Genomic DNA, 13,672 nt, shown 5'->3' with positions numbered 1-13,672 from the left:
TAGGTTTCCCTGCAACCTGACAAAAGTGACATGTCCAGCACCAATTTACAACACCCATCTTCAAACCAGTCCAGAAAAACTGTCTAAAAATTTTATTCATAGATTTCATTATACTAAGATTACCACCCAAAGGCGTACTGTAAGGCAACAAGATCTGTGTGTATTTGCAGTTGCTGAATGAACAATTTTCTTGACAAAGCGAAATCCGTACTCTCACAATGATCCTGCTCTTTCTAAAGTACTTCAGAAGTATTGGGCAAGTCTCAATCAACTGGGTCTTCTTCAGCCCTCATCATTTTCTTAGTCACAGACCTTGTTACAGCACATACTGCATATATCTCAAAATCCTCTCTGGCCTCATCCTTACTAGGAAGATTTGGTGATCTCATAACTGACCCAACTTTATGCTCTGCTCAATCATTCCCAAATTAAAATGAAACACACTGCATGGGTAAATTTGAAATTACTCCTACGATAACAGGTCCGTTTTAAAAATTCTGAATTTAGTAAAATGTTGTGAAGTGATATTGACCCTACCTTACCTCCTGCACCTTTATTCAAATTTGTCTCCCGTGTCAGTCCTTTGATCCAGAATTAAAACACTTTCTAACAGCACTACCTGAACAGCCCAGAATATCTAAGAATTTTAACTGGAACCTGTGGTTCTCCTACCTTTACTGAAACTAAGGCCTCTGTCTCAAAAAGTTTGAAACAATCTATGCTACAAGGTTTCCAAATTCTGCTCCCCTTAAATTCCACTCTTTCAATACATGCTTCTGGTAAAACCTACCTTGCTCATTTCTTTTTTAACACTATATAATTCGCATTATGTAAAACAACAATCCATTCATGAAATCTCTTGGACAAACTCCAAAGCTTTTGGAAGGGTTCCAGGGCCCCGATATGTCGAGCATTAGCAGAGTTTTAGTATTATATATACGATCTGTTGTAACGAGTTTGTATATGACCTACACTAACAATCCTTCCGAAATCTATCTCTTAAGAACCTATCTTTCTATTGTCACAGGTGCCTAAGATTCATTAGGAAATGTGATGAGAGCTGCGATCAATGTGGGGCAGGTAACTAAGGTCCTGGAATTGGCCAAACTGAGAGCCTGGAGCCCATGTGGCACGAGCTGGCGGTTGAGGAAAGTAGAGAGGAAGGCAACATGGCCATGGAATCGTGAGTACATGGTCCTGTAGCTTGAGAGCAGCCGTGATGACAGGTGGGGAACAGTGAGAGAGAATCCCACGTCACTCCCTGCGAAGAGCAAAGGCAAACTTCTTCAGGGAAGGCATCCCTTGGAGAGCTTTCACAGAGTTGTTGTAGTAGTCAGAGGTAAAATGCAGGTTTCTGTTGACATTGTAGTTAAGTGGAAAGAAATACAAATTCTAGAGAAATTTATCAGGTCCAACAGTTACTTTATGCAGCAAAGGTAAAGATACATTCATGTTCCTTCCAAGAATGAGAAGAAAACTCATTCGGATATTAGGACATATGACATTATAGTACCTATAGTAACTCTACAATAACAATTACCCTTAATGGGAAGTTATAGAGCAGCCATAAATAACAAACACTAGGTTTTAACCTTTACATTGGCTACAGGGACGACGCTGCGGTTGCAGATGAAGAGGACGTGCTGGGCGAAGCTATCTCCTAATCTGTGACCGGTACCTCCGTTGTAGAGAAGGCCACCTAAACTAGTGTCCTCCCCTCCTATGGTGCCCCCTCCACCTATCATCTCCTACCATCACCACCCAGCCCTCAACTACCCACCAGGCATCTCTCATGTTCCACGACACTTTAGTGAAACTTTTGGGAGGTCGCTTTTTGTGAAAGTCTTCACCTTTGCTACATAAAGCCAATTTTTGTCCTGCTGAGTCTATGAACTATTTAAATGTATTTCCTGATTTCCTGAACTTTTCACTGAGGTGAACAGTATGCGTTGCACTTTTAAATCAAAGGTAACATAATGTTCTGTATTTTATTGAAGTTTTGAACGGCCTTCGTAGCTCATGTACACGTGGCAACAATCAAGGCAAAGCTCGGAGATCTTGCATTGAGTTACAACGTCTGGGCATGGGGGTAACATCTGAATAAAACACCGTGATACATCTTGGGATGAAGATGTAGATCTCATGTTAGCCTCACTTAAGTAAGCGAACAAATAGAGTCAGTGGATATTTGAGGCCACTCTTCAATTGGTCTCTGATCTTTTTCTGAGTTCCCACATAAATGAACGGATTGATGCAGGAACTCAAAAGCTGAAGCATGTATCCGCTTTCTTCCAGAAAAAAACGTGGATCTTTGAAATTAGAACCGGAGAAATATGGCATTTTCACAATTTCAAGATAGATGATTTTGATAAAAATCAACAGCCACGATAGAATGAAACAACATGATATTAATAGGAGTAAAACGATAGATTTTATACGACATTCCGTCTCAGGATCAGAGTGATTGTCACCGTTTCTGTTGTTTAACAGTCTTCTTCTAGTTCTATTAGCCGCCAGGATGTGTCTGACCGTGAAGACGTTTAACAGTAGTATCAGGAAGAAAGGAAAACACGGGGTTAGAATCCGGTGAATCCAATCGTATGCAATCCATGGAGGTTCCCGAGTGAGGATTAAATTTACTTCACAGAGCCAAGGCACGCCATTAGCTGCAAAGGAAGGCTTGTAAATAAAATACCAAGGAACGTTCATCATGCAGCTTACAGCACAAACGATTCCTATAACAGTGGCTGCCGTTCTCTCAGTGCAATATGTTGTTTTCAGCTTTTGGCAACAAATTGCTATATGTCGGTCAAAAGTGAACATCACAGTTACCCACACGGAACAATCTCTCGATCCATAAATGAGTACGAAAATCAACTTGCAGACAGGTGTTATGGAAAGGACGCTCAATGGGAAATACATATTCACAGTTCGGTTCAATATAACAGCCGTGATTATGACCACAAGATCTGTCACAGCCATAGCCACCAGGTAGTACGTGATGCATTTGGAAAGGCCGCACTTTCCTCGAAGCAGGATCGCAATCGCTGCCAAATTGGCTGCAAAAGAAGGATCAATTAGTACAATTTGGACCGAGGGAACAAGTGAACGGAAAATGGGAATATCTTACAAGATGGGACGGAGCTGGAGTACAATAAGATTTTCCGGCGGACAGCTTTATTACTCGACGGGCGTTGCAAAGTAAATGTTCTCCCTGACGCGGCGGAAATTGAAGTTTTCCGTTGGACCCTTCCCCTTTATTCAGGGAGATTCAATGGACGAAGGATGGAAACATTCTGGTGTAATAATGCATCCAGACACTGCAAAGTATATAGAGCCGAGGAAAAGTAAAAGAAACACAAGGATAGAAAATGTAACTGCGTTGAACATTTGCTCTAATAAGAACAGGAAGTTGACAGCACTCATTTATTTGCACAGTGATAGAGCGTTTGTTAAAATTCTTCCCCCCCCCCACCTTCGATGAAAAACCATAAAGATTAAAACGTAACTAGAACTCACTGAACTTTGGCATGAGGTCAGCGAGTGTTGATAAAGAGTCGTCCATTGACAAATAACCTCTTTCTGGACACAGTCCAACAATTCTAAGGGCGTAAGACATTGACCATTAGGAGGGGAAGAACTGCAATCTGCCACATTCCAGATTACACTGGTGTGTCAGAAAAAAATAGTGGCTCTGCCAAATGATTTGTAACGTCCACTCTGCCGCTTTTATGGACCAGGGAGAGCGCAGACGGGTCGAGGGATGCCACCGCCAGGAGTTCATGCCTGCGGGTCTGTTAACCCTCGAAATGGCCGTTACAAATCGTCGACTGTGATTTTGCAGGCACGGGGCAGTGCCCAAGAATGCAGCGCCTGTGCACAGAAGCCACTGCGAGGGGTTCATACGCCAGGAAGCTGAGGGCCAACATAAGAGAACCCTCACCATTGATGAAAAGCCGAGTCGTCGACGCTACAGATGGTGACAACGGTGGTAGAGCAGAGAGGGGCTCAGTTGCTGGAGGGACTTACACAGGCGACGGACCTATGTGCATCAGGCTGCAGGAGCCTCGCCCATGGGAGCCAGGCATCGGGGACGTGATTACAGAGGGCGATAATGGCAAGAAGGTCTCCGAAGGGTCTGGCGCGCAGAGAGCGTCCTGTTCATGGTGAGTTTTAGATCTCGATCTCGGGTTGTCAGTGCATCGAACAGGAGACTGTGCATCTGCTTAGGCTGTGGGAGCGCTGGAGGCAAATCAACGGACACTCGGTTAATTTCAATGGGCTATTCTTCTTTTTCCCTGCCTGGCAACTCCGTTTAACATTACATGAGATGTCCTATTACAGGATTATAAATTTATCTAGGATATTCTATCACATTAAAAGAAAATTAATCCTAGTTTTTTTTTTAATCTGGAACTCCAACAGATGCACGGATAACAGTAAATAGTAAACAGCTATATAGTCAGCAGAGTGTGCATGGTTTTAAGAAACTCTAAGCTCAGAACTGTATTGCTGGGATGTAATGTAAAATCTGTATAAGAGATTGGTGAGGCCAGATTTGGAGAACTCTGCGTAATTTTGGTCCGCTAACTATAGGAATGATATCAACAACATAGAAAGAGTGCAGAGAAGATTTACCTGGATATTCCAGGTACTTTAGGAACTGAGTTACAGGGAAAGGTTAAGCATATTAGGACTTCCCATCACCCTATTAAATTCAGATTACAACGGCCAATGCGCTGGCTGAGACATTGGGCCAATATCCCCCAAATTAATAAATCTGGAGCAAGTAGGTTTTATAAAAAAACAAACATTTTGCTGACAACTTGGGAAGATTTTTGAATGTATTCAAATTCAGAGAAGATCCCAATGTAGCATCTCTCTTGGTGCATAAAAGGCCTTCGATAGATTGGAATGGCCATATCTGTTGAAAGTAATGGAAATATTTGGACTGAGACAAACGTATATTAATTGGGAAAAAAATATTATATTCTAAACCACATGGAAGGATCATAACAAATGGCCACATTTGGTGGACATTCCCCTTAACTAGGTCTAGTAGACAGGGTGGTCCACTATCTCCACGCTGTTTGTAGTAGACATTGAATTTATTAGCAGAATATATTAGGAAGGACCCACATATAAAGGAAATCAAGGTAGGACAAACTGAATAGGAAATAAACCTATTCGCAGATGATGTGCTATTAAACTTGTCAGAAGCAGCTGAGCCATTGTCCAAATTACAGGCCACACTGGAAAATTATGGCATAATCTCTGAATATGTTAATTATTTAAAAAGTGGGATTATGCTCCGGACTGACTCAGACTGTAAACAGGGGAGTCGTTTTATGTGGAAATCAGGTAGTTTTAAACACCTAAGGATAACAAAATGTTGAGACATATAAACTCAACTATACCCCTATCCTTGACAAAGAATCGAAGACGATTTAAACAGATGGAGGTCTGCCTATCACTTTGATGGACAGGGTGAACTGAATGGAAATGAAGGAGTTGCCGAAATTACAATATTTATTTCAGTTCATTCCTACTTACCTACTATGAAATTTAAAAAAAAAATAGAACAGCATAAGAACTTTCCTGAGGAATGGCAAATCCTCCATGATTTCCATGGAAACATTGACGTGGGATTATAAACTGCGAGGAGAGGGGAGAGGTCTACGATTACCTCATTTTAGGAAATAATATTTAGCAGCACAGTCAAGGTTCCTCTTATTATTTGATGGTGAACCACCAAAATGGGTTAACATGGCATGAGGGAGGGAGCGGTGAAAGATTTCATATACAAACAATATATCAAATTAATAAATAAAAGAACAGAGAAATTAATCTTAAAACATCTGGTAAACATCTGGAAGAAAATTAAGGATTGTATCGGTAAAGCGATTGCAATTTTGTCTAAAACACCTTTAATACGTAATGAACTGATGTCTATGAATTTATGTAAAATAATTCTGGGTGTTTTGGCACTGAAAGGGGATCCGAACTATTGAAGACTGCTATAAGAAGAGATAGCTCATGCACTTCGAACATCTGAAGGATAAATATGATTTGCCTAATGGAAACTTTCACAACTTTCTACAGTTAAGATCTTTCCGAGGAAAAAATGGGCCCCACCATGACCCCACCTGAAAGGAACGAGGTAGAAGGACTAATTCAACTGGGAGGCAGAATGTACTTTGTACTTGAATGTGCGATCCCAGAACTGGGACATCAAAGATCGAGGGAGTGCTGGGATTTGGACTTCAGAATAATGATTAATAAAGAGTGTTGGTCAATTTCTGTAGGGAAAGTGTAACACAAGACTAAGATTGGTACAATATAATTTCTAACATCAATTATATCTCACACCATAAAATTTCGTAAAGGAAAATCAGAATTTGCTTCAGGTGTTGTTTAGAAATTGTTACCTTCATACACTCCACATCGTCCTAGATTAAGGTGAGACCCTTTTGGTTGGAATTATCTAATATATTAACCAATATTACGGGAAGAGATTTAACTCTGGATCCAGAGCTGTATTTATTAGAATATTTAGAGGATGTGGGCAGATCATTAATTAAATTAAACTTTTCGATATTGATTGTCAGTAGCTTTAAATGTCCAGCTCACCACTGCCCATGACTCAATGGACCACGGAGATGCACAACTGCGAGCCCATGGAGAAAATAGCACATTTAAAGACTTATTAATACCGCCCCTCCTGGATGTAATCAACCAGATTGATGAAACACAAAGCTTACCAGATTCATGTAAAACAGCAATAATTACAGTAATACTAAAACAAGGGAAAGATCCACTCATACCAGCATCATATAGACCAATATCTTTGCTAAACACAGACTATAAGATAATAGCTAAACTATTAGCAAACAGATTATTAGATCAGGTACCGAAAATGGTAAATCTAGACCAAACTGGATTTATCAAAAAAAGACGCACAACAGACAATATTTGTAAATTTATTAACTTAATTCATGCAGTAGAAGGAAATAAAGCACCTGCAGTAGCAGTTGCTTTAGACGCAGAGAAGGCTTTCGACAGAGTAGAATGGAATTATTTGTTCAAAGTATTGCAAAAATTCAGTTTACCGGAGAAGTATATTAATTGGATTAAAGCATTATATAAGGGACCGTTAGCGAAAGTGACAGTAAATGGACATGTATCAAAGCAATTTAACTTAAGCAGGTCAACGCGGCAGGGATGCCCACTATCACCTTTATTGTTTGCGCTAGCTATAGAACCACTAGCAGAATTGATAAGAATAGATAATAATATAAAAGGAATAAAAATAAAAGACAGGGAATATAAAATCAGTCTATTTGCGGATGATGTTATAGTGTACTTAACAGAACCAGAATTATCAATAAAAGAATTATATAATTAATTGAAGGAATATGGAGAAGTGTCGGGTTACAAGATAAACGTAAATAAAAGTGAAGCAATGCCTATGAATAATGCGGATTTCTCAAAATTTAAGAAGGAATCTCCTTTCAGATGGCAAATGCAGGCAATAAGATACCTAGGTGTACAAATAAACAAAAATCTAGGCCAATTATATAAACTCAATTATAATCCACTAATGAAAAAATTACAGGACGATTTAGAGCATTGGAAAGATCTACCACTAACGCTGATAGGAAGGATAAACTGTATTAAAATGAACATTTTTCCAAGGATATTATACTTATTTCAGGCACTGCCAATACAACTGACAGAAAAATTCTTCAAAGAGTTAAAGAAAATAATAAGGAAATTTTTATGGAGAGGGGGGAACCGAGGATAGCACTAGATAAATTAACAGAATGGTATAAACAAGGAGACTTACAATTGCCAAACTTTAAAAATTATTATAGAGCTGCACAATTAAGATACCTATCAGATTTTTATCAAACAAGGGAAAAATCAGACTGGACGAGATTAGAATTAGATAAAATAGGTGAAAAGATACCTGAACACATATTATATAAATGGGACGAAAAATTGGTACAACATAGAACTTCTCCAGTATTACATCATCTCCTCAATATTTGGAAGAAGATCCATGTAGAAAGAAATAAAACAAATTATCAATTACCAAAACTAATATTGACGCAAACTAAGCTACTCCCTTTTACAATAGACAACCTTTCCTTTAGAGAATGGGAAAAAAAGGGATTAAAAGAATAGAAAATTGTTTTTCAGGAAGTAGATTCTTATCCTTTGAACAAATGAGAGATAAGTACAATATAACTGGAGATACAGCGCTGGCATATTACCAACTGAGATCCTACTTGAAGGATAAATTTGGAAGCAATTTTTACCAGAGGGAAGTAACCTTGAATATGTGATTACAGATACAATGTTAATCAAAAGATTTATAACAAATATGTATATTAAACTGCAAGAAAAGGAGAATGAGGAAACAAATGGTAAAACTAAACAAAAATGGGAACAAGATTTAAATATAAAGATAAAAAAGGAAACATGGGAGAAATAGGTTTTAACACAAAGTCTTATTGACATTGAAGATCCGAAACAATAATTGGGAATGGAGTGAATTGGTTTGAATATATTTACAGTATTGAATTGTATTAATATGAATGATGTATTTCTGACTGGGGAGGGTGGATGGCATTGAAATCTTTGATAGTCATCTGCCACAAATGGGGTTTACCACACCCAGTTTTTTAGGGCGTTACAACCTTTGGATGGTGTTTTTTTTGAGGGGGAATAATTAGAAGCTTTTTTACACCTTTTTTCGGGGGGGGGGAGTGATTTTCATTTATTAAAATGGAAGCGACGTTTTATGTTAAGTGACTATATTGTTAGTTTGTAAAGATGTCTACTTTGAGATATGAAACTTTTCATGTTCAGGGGCTGTATAATCCAATAATGTGAAAGCGAGGTTTAGCTTATATTAAGAAAATGAAAATTGATATTGCTTTTTTTACAATAAAACAGATTTGACTGAAAAAGGTCTCCAGGTGGCGCTCATGGAGTAAACACATTTTGGTTTTTGCTCCATAAAATATACTATTTTTAACCTGTATCCACCTTTGAACTAACTTCACAGAAGTCAGAAAGATCTTTATTATTTCTCTAATTATACTTGAGTCTGAAAATTTTGAAGAAATGACTGAAGGAAAAGCTACACGAGCTAAAACCCGGGCAGAAGAAGGTAACGGCCGAGAGAAGAAACAACCAGACATTAAACTAAGTGAGATGACCTTCACTGACTTTTTAAAATTCTTTCGTGATGAATTCAAAGATGTTTGTCGCAAAAAAGACCTAGCTGAACTTCGTACAGCTTTAATTGCCTCAGAAGCTGAAACCAAAAAACAACATACCTTAATTGCAGCTCTTCAAACTGAAGTTCAACAAAAAGAGATTAGACTGACTGAGGTCGAACAGAAACTTTCCAAAGCAATTAAACAACTAGAAGCACTCCAGCTGAAAAGCATTGATTCAGAGAACCGTTCCAGAAGACAAAATATTCGTTTGGTTGGAATTCCTGAAGGCATTGAGAAAGGAGATCTCCTGACGTTTTTTGCCGAGCTTTTAAAAGAAGCATACCCATCTGAATTCCCTGCTGATCCACCGCTACTTGATAGAGTACATCGTATCTGGAACCGAAATGCTGAAGCTTCCAAACTCAGAGTGGTGATGGTCCGTATGCATTACGTGAGTACAAAGGATAGATTGATTCGTACAGCCAGAAGACTTGGAAATGTGACTGTTCGTGGCTTTAGTCTAAGAGCCTATGAAGATTTTAGTCCGGAGGTAGTACGCGCTCGAAGACTGTTTAAAGATCTGATGTCCGAATGTTTTGAGAAGAAACTGAAACCTGCGCTCCTGTATCCTGCGAGGCTCAGGATTTCTCCGGAGAACCAAGCTCGTCAAATATTCGACTCTGTGTCTGCAGCACGGAACTACCTGTCGGCTAATTTCCCGTCTAGCGCGACCTCTCAGCCCGAGTGACCGATTAAAAAATGCGGTAGATAGTGGTCTTTTTCAGGTTAATAGTCAGATTCTGATTTCTGACCATTCGAAAAGTAATAGATCATTATAGCTCTAATTATCCTGTTCATCTTTAACACATTTTTGTATATTTTCTTTCTCCTCTGTGAGAATTTTTTTTTTAAATATATAAGTGTATGTTTAATTTTATATTAATCTATACTAATAATATGATTATATTCTTTACTATTTTATTTCTGAATTACTGAAAATGGCGATTTTTTATCTTTTGTTTATTAAAACTTTTCATGGTTTTTTTTTACATTCGCCATTTTCTCTTTGTCTTTCTTCATAAACTAATTTTAAAATGATTTAACTCTTTATGACTTTGTTTTATCAGTAGGTACTACACAATTACGATTTTTCTTTTATTTCTTTTTAAATATTTTTCTTTCAATATTTAGTAATTGATTTTAGCTTGAGTTATCCTTTTTATAAGTTTAGGTGGTGGATCTTATCTTAATATTTGGAGCTGCCGTCTGAAGATATGGGGGTAGGTTTAGTATTATCTCTTCTTTTTTCTCTGATCACTCTCTGGTCAGATGGGGGGCTTTGTGGGTGGGGGGTGGGTTTTGTTTTTCCTTTCGGGGTTCTTATGTTTCATTTTCTTTTTTTTTCTTGATTTTTCTTTTAGAACTACAGATATGGCTGACACGTCGTCATTTCCGGCCCTTCCTTATATCTTTACTCTTCTTCCGGGCGCATGGGTCCCTGCTTTGGTTAACCCTTTATATACTGGAGGGTTGACCTAAGTAATAGATCAAAACATTAATTTTGTCTCTTGGAATACTAATGGTCTAAACAACATGTTTAAAAGGAGGAAGGTCTTTAAAGTATTCCAGAGACTGAAAGCACGGATTATTTTTTTACAGGAGACTCATGTGAGGAAGGAGGATAATCTGCGTTTTTTTAAATCTTGGAAAGGCCCACAATTTCATGCCAACTCATGCTCTAAGACTCGAGGTGTATCTATTTTTATTGATCCCTCTATTACATTTGTTCAACATGACATCACTGTAGACCCTAACGGCAGATTTTTATTGGTTACTGGGTTATTATTCAATATTAAGGTTGTCATGGTTAATGTTTATGCCCCGAATGTAGATCACCCTGAGTTTTTTAGATCTTTGTTTACTATTTTACCCAATCTAAATGAATATCATTTAATAATGGGTGGGGATTCTAACTGTTGTCTGAATCCCCTGCTAGATAGGTCGAAACCTTCACAGCTCCTACCGAATAAATCGGCTCCTTACTAACTCTAGAGCTGTTGATATTTGGAGATTTCTTCACCCGACAGATAAAGAGTTTTCCTTTTTTTCTCATGTATACCATTCATACTCGAGAATTGATCACTTTTTTATTGATTCACATTTTATTCCACTTGTAACTGCTTGTAAGTATGACATTATAGCCATTTCGGATCACTCTCCATTACAACTCTCTCTTAAATTCAAAGACTCTGTTTCTACTATTAAGCACTGGTGTTTTGATGTTACATTATTGCAAGATTTATACTTTGTTAAATTTATGAAAGAACAAATTAACTTTTTCTTTTCAACAAATTACACTATGGAAATTTCTTATGGAATATTGTGGGATACATTCAAGGCTTATATTCGTGGTCGAATTATTTCTTACTCAGTAGCTTTGAAGAAATGCATCAAAAACAAGATTCATCTATTGGTTGAGAAGATTAAAGACATTGATAAGAAATATGTGACTGATCCTACTGAAGAACTTTACAAACAAAGAATTGAACTGCAGATGGAATATAATTTGTTACTTACATCTTCGATTGAAAACCAGCTAATTAGATCTAAATCTGATTTTTATGTGCATATTGAGAAATCGGGTAAACTGTTGGCTAATCATCTGAAGAATATTTCAGCTAGACGCCAAATTGTGGAGATTCGCAAACAGAATGGAGAACTGACTGTTAACCAGGAAGAGATAAATCAATCTTTCCAAAATTTTTATACATCCTTATATAGTACAGAATCCCATCAAGACCTTAGTAATATGCTTAATTATTTAGAACATTTGAAATTCCCAAAAGTATTACCACAAGATAACTTAGAATTAAGTAAACCCATTACAGATTCGGAGATCAATAATACTATTTTCTCACTGAACTCGGGGAAAACACCAGGTCCCGATGGATATTCTGTGGAATTTTATAAAGCTTTTTCTTCTACTCTCTCTCCCTGGCTGATTAAGATGTTTGATGAATCTATCACATTGGGTAAACTACCACAATCATTTTACAGAGCTACGATTTCTCTAATCTTGAAAAAAAATAAAGACCCGACCGAATGTTCTTCTTATAGACCTATTTCTTTGTTGAATGTTGATTCTAAGATCTTCTCTAAAATTCTAGTGAGAAGGCTAGAGAAGATGTTACCATATATTATCTCTGAAGACCAGACTGGATTCATTAAAAATCGTTATTCCTCCTTTAATATTAGAAGATTGATGAATATTATTTACACTCCTTCACATAAGTCTTCAGAATGTGTTATTTCACTAGATGCTGAGAAGGCCTTCGATAGAGTAGAATGGCCTTATTTATTTACAGTTCTTGAAAAATTTAATTTTAGTCCGATATTTATATCTTGGATTAAACTTCTTTATAATTCCCCAGTTGCCTCGGTTTTTACTAATACCCAAAGATCGCCATATTTTCGATTATTTCGGGGCACCAGGCAAGGGTGCCCCCTTAGCCCTTTATTATTTAACTTAGCTTTAGAACCTTTGGCAATTGCTATCAGAGAAGCACCCAATATTACTGGTATTATTCGTTGCAGGGATATTCATAAAGTATCACAATATGCAGATGATTTATTGTTATATATTTCCAATCCTGAAAATTCTATTCCTGCAGTTTTATCTTTATTAGCCCAATTTAGTAATTTTTCGGGATATAAACTGAATTTAAATAAAAGTGAATTATTCCCTTTTAATGGATGGGTCCCTATTTGTGATAGTTTATCTTTTAAAATAGCTAGAGACCATTTTATATATTTAGGGATTCTTTTCTTTGGCTTGGCTTCGCGGACGAAGATTTGTTTAGGACTAATTTTTTCCCTCTATTGGACCTGATCGGCAGTTTACTTACCAATTGGTCACCATTATCTCTATCCATGATAGGCCAAATTAATGCTATTAAGATGATGATTTTACCTAAATTTTTATATATATGTTCCAAGCTATACCTATTTTTGTTCCTAAATCTTTTTTTGATAAGGTCGATTCTAAATTGTCCTCGTATATCTGGCAAAACAAGAATCCTAGATTGGGGAAAAAATATTTACAGAAATCTAAACTAGAGGGAGGGTTGGCATTACCCAACTTTAGAATTTATTACTGGGCAATTAATATTAGTTACTTAAGGTATTGGTTGAATTATTCAGAATTATCTCTAAATCCACATTGGGTAAATTTAGAAATTAAACCGATACAAAATTTTTCAATTAGCTCTATTTTGGGAGCTGCTCTCCCTTTTACTCTTACTAAATTATATAAACAAATTGATAATCCAATGGTTAAACATACACTACGTATATGGTTTCAATTCCGGAGATTTTTTGGCCTAAGTCATTTTATCTTGGAAACTCCTATTGTACTAAAAAAACATGTTTTATTAAGAATAGAA

General features: G+C 37.1%; 1 protein-coding gene across 1 annotated transcript; it reads right to left on the bottom strand.

The window, feature by feature from the left end:
- Positions 1 to 1,504: 1,504 nt before the first annotated feature.
- LOC138737571 (probable G-protein coupled receptor 139) lies at positions 1,505 to 3,726 on the bottom strand. The gene is made up of 2 exons (XM_069888234.1): positions 3,520 to 3,726; positions 1,505 to 3,059 (listed from the first exon to the last, which is right to left on the bottom strand). Exons 1-2 carry the CDS (start codon positions 3,617 to 3,619, stop codon positions 2,152 to 2,154), a joined length of 1,008 nt encoding a protein of 335 aa, XP_069744335.1. The 5' UTR covers positions 3,620 to 3,726; the 3' UTR covers positions 1,505 to 2,151.
- Between the last annotated feature and the right edge of the window lie 9,946 nt (positions 3,727 to 13,672).

This window comes from Narcine bancroftii, chromosome 6, assembly GCF_036971445.1.
Source record: "Narcine bancroftii isolate sNarBan1 chromosome 6, sNarBan1.hap1, whole genome shotgun sequence".
Classification (NCBI taxonomy): domain Eukaryota; kingdom Metazoa; phylum Chordata; class Chondrichthyes; order Torpediniformes; family Narcinidae; genus Narcine; species Narcine bancroftii.
The sequence above is the reverse complement of the archived record's forward strand: the minus strand, read 5'-3'. Positions and strand labels throughout refer to the sequence as shown.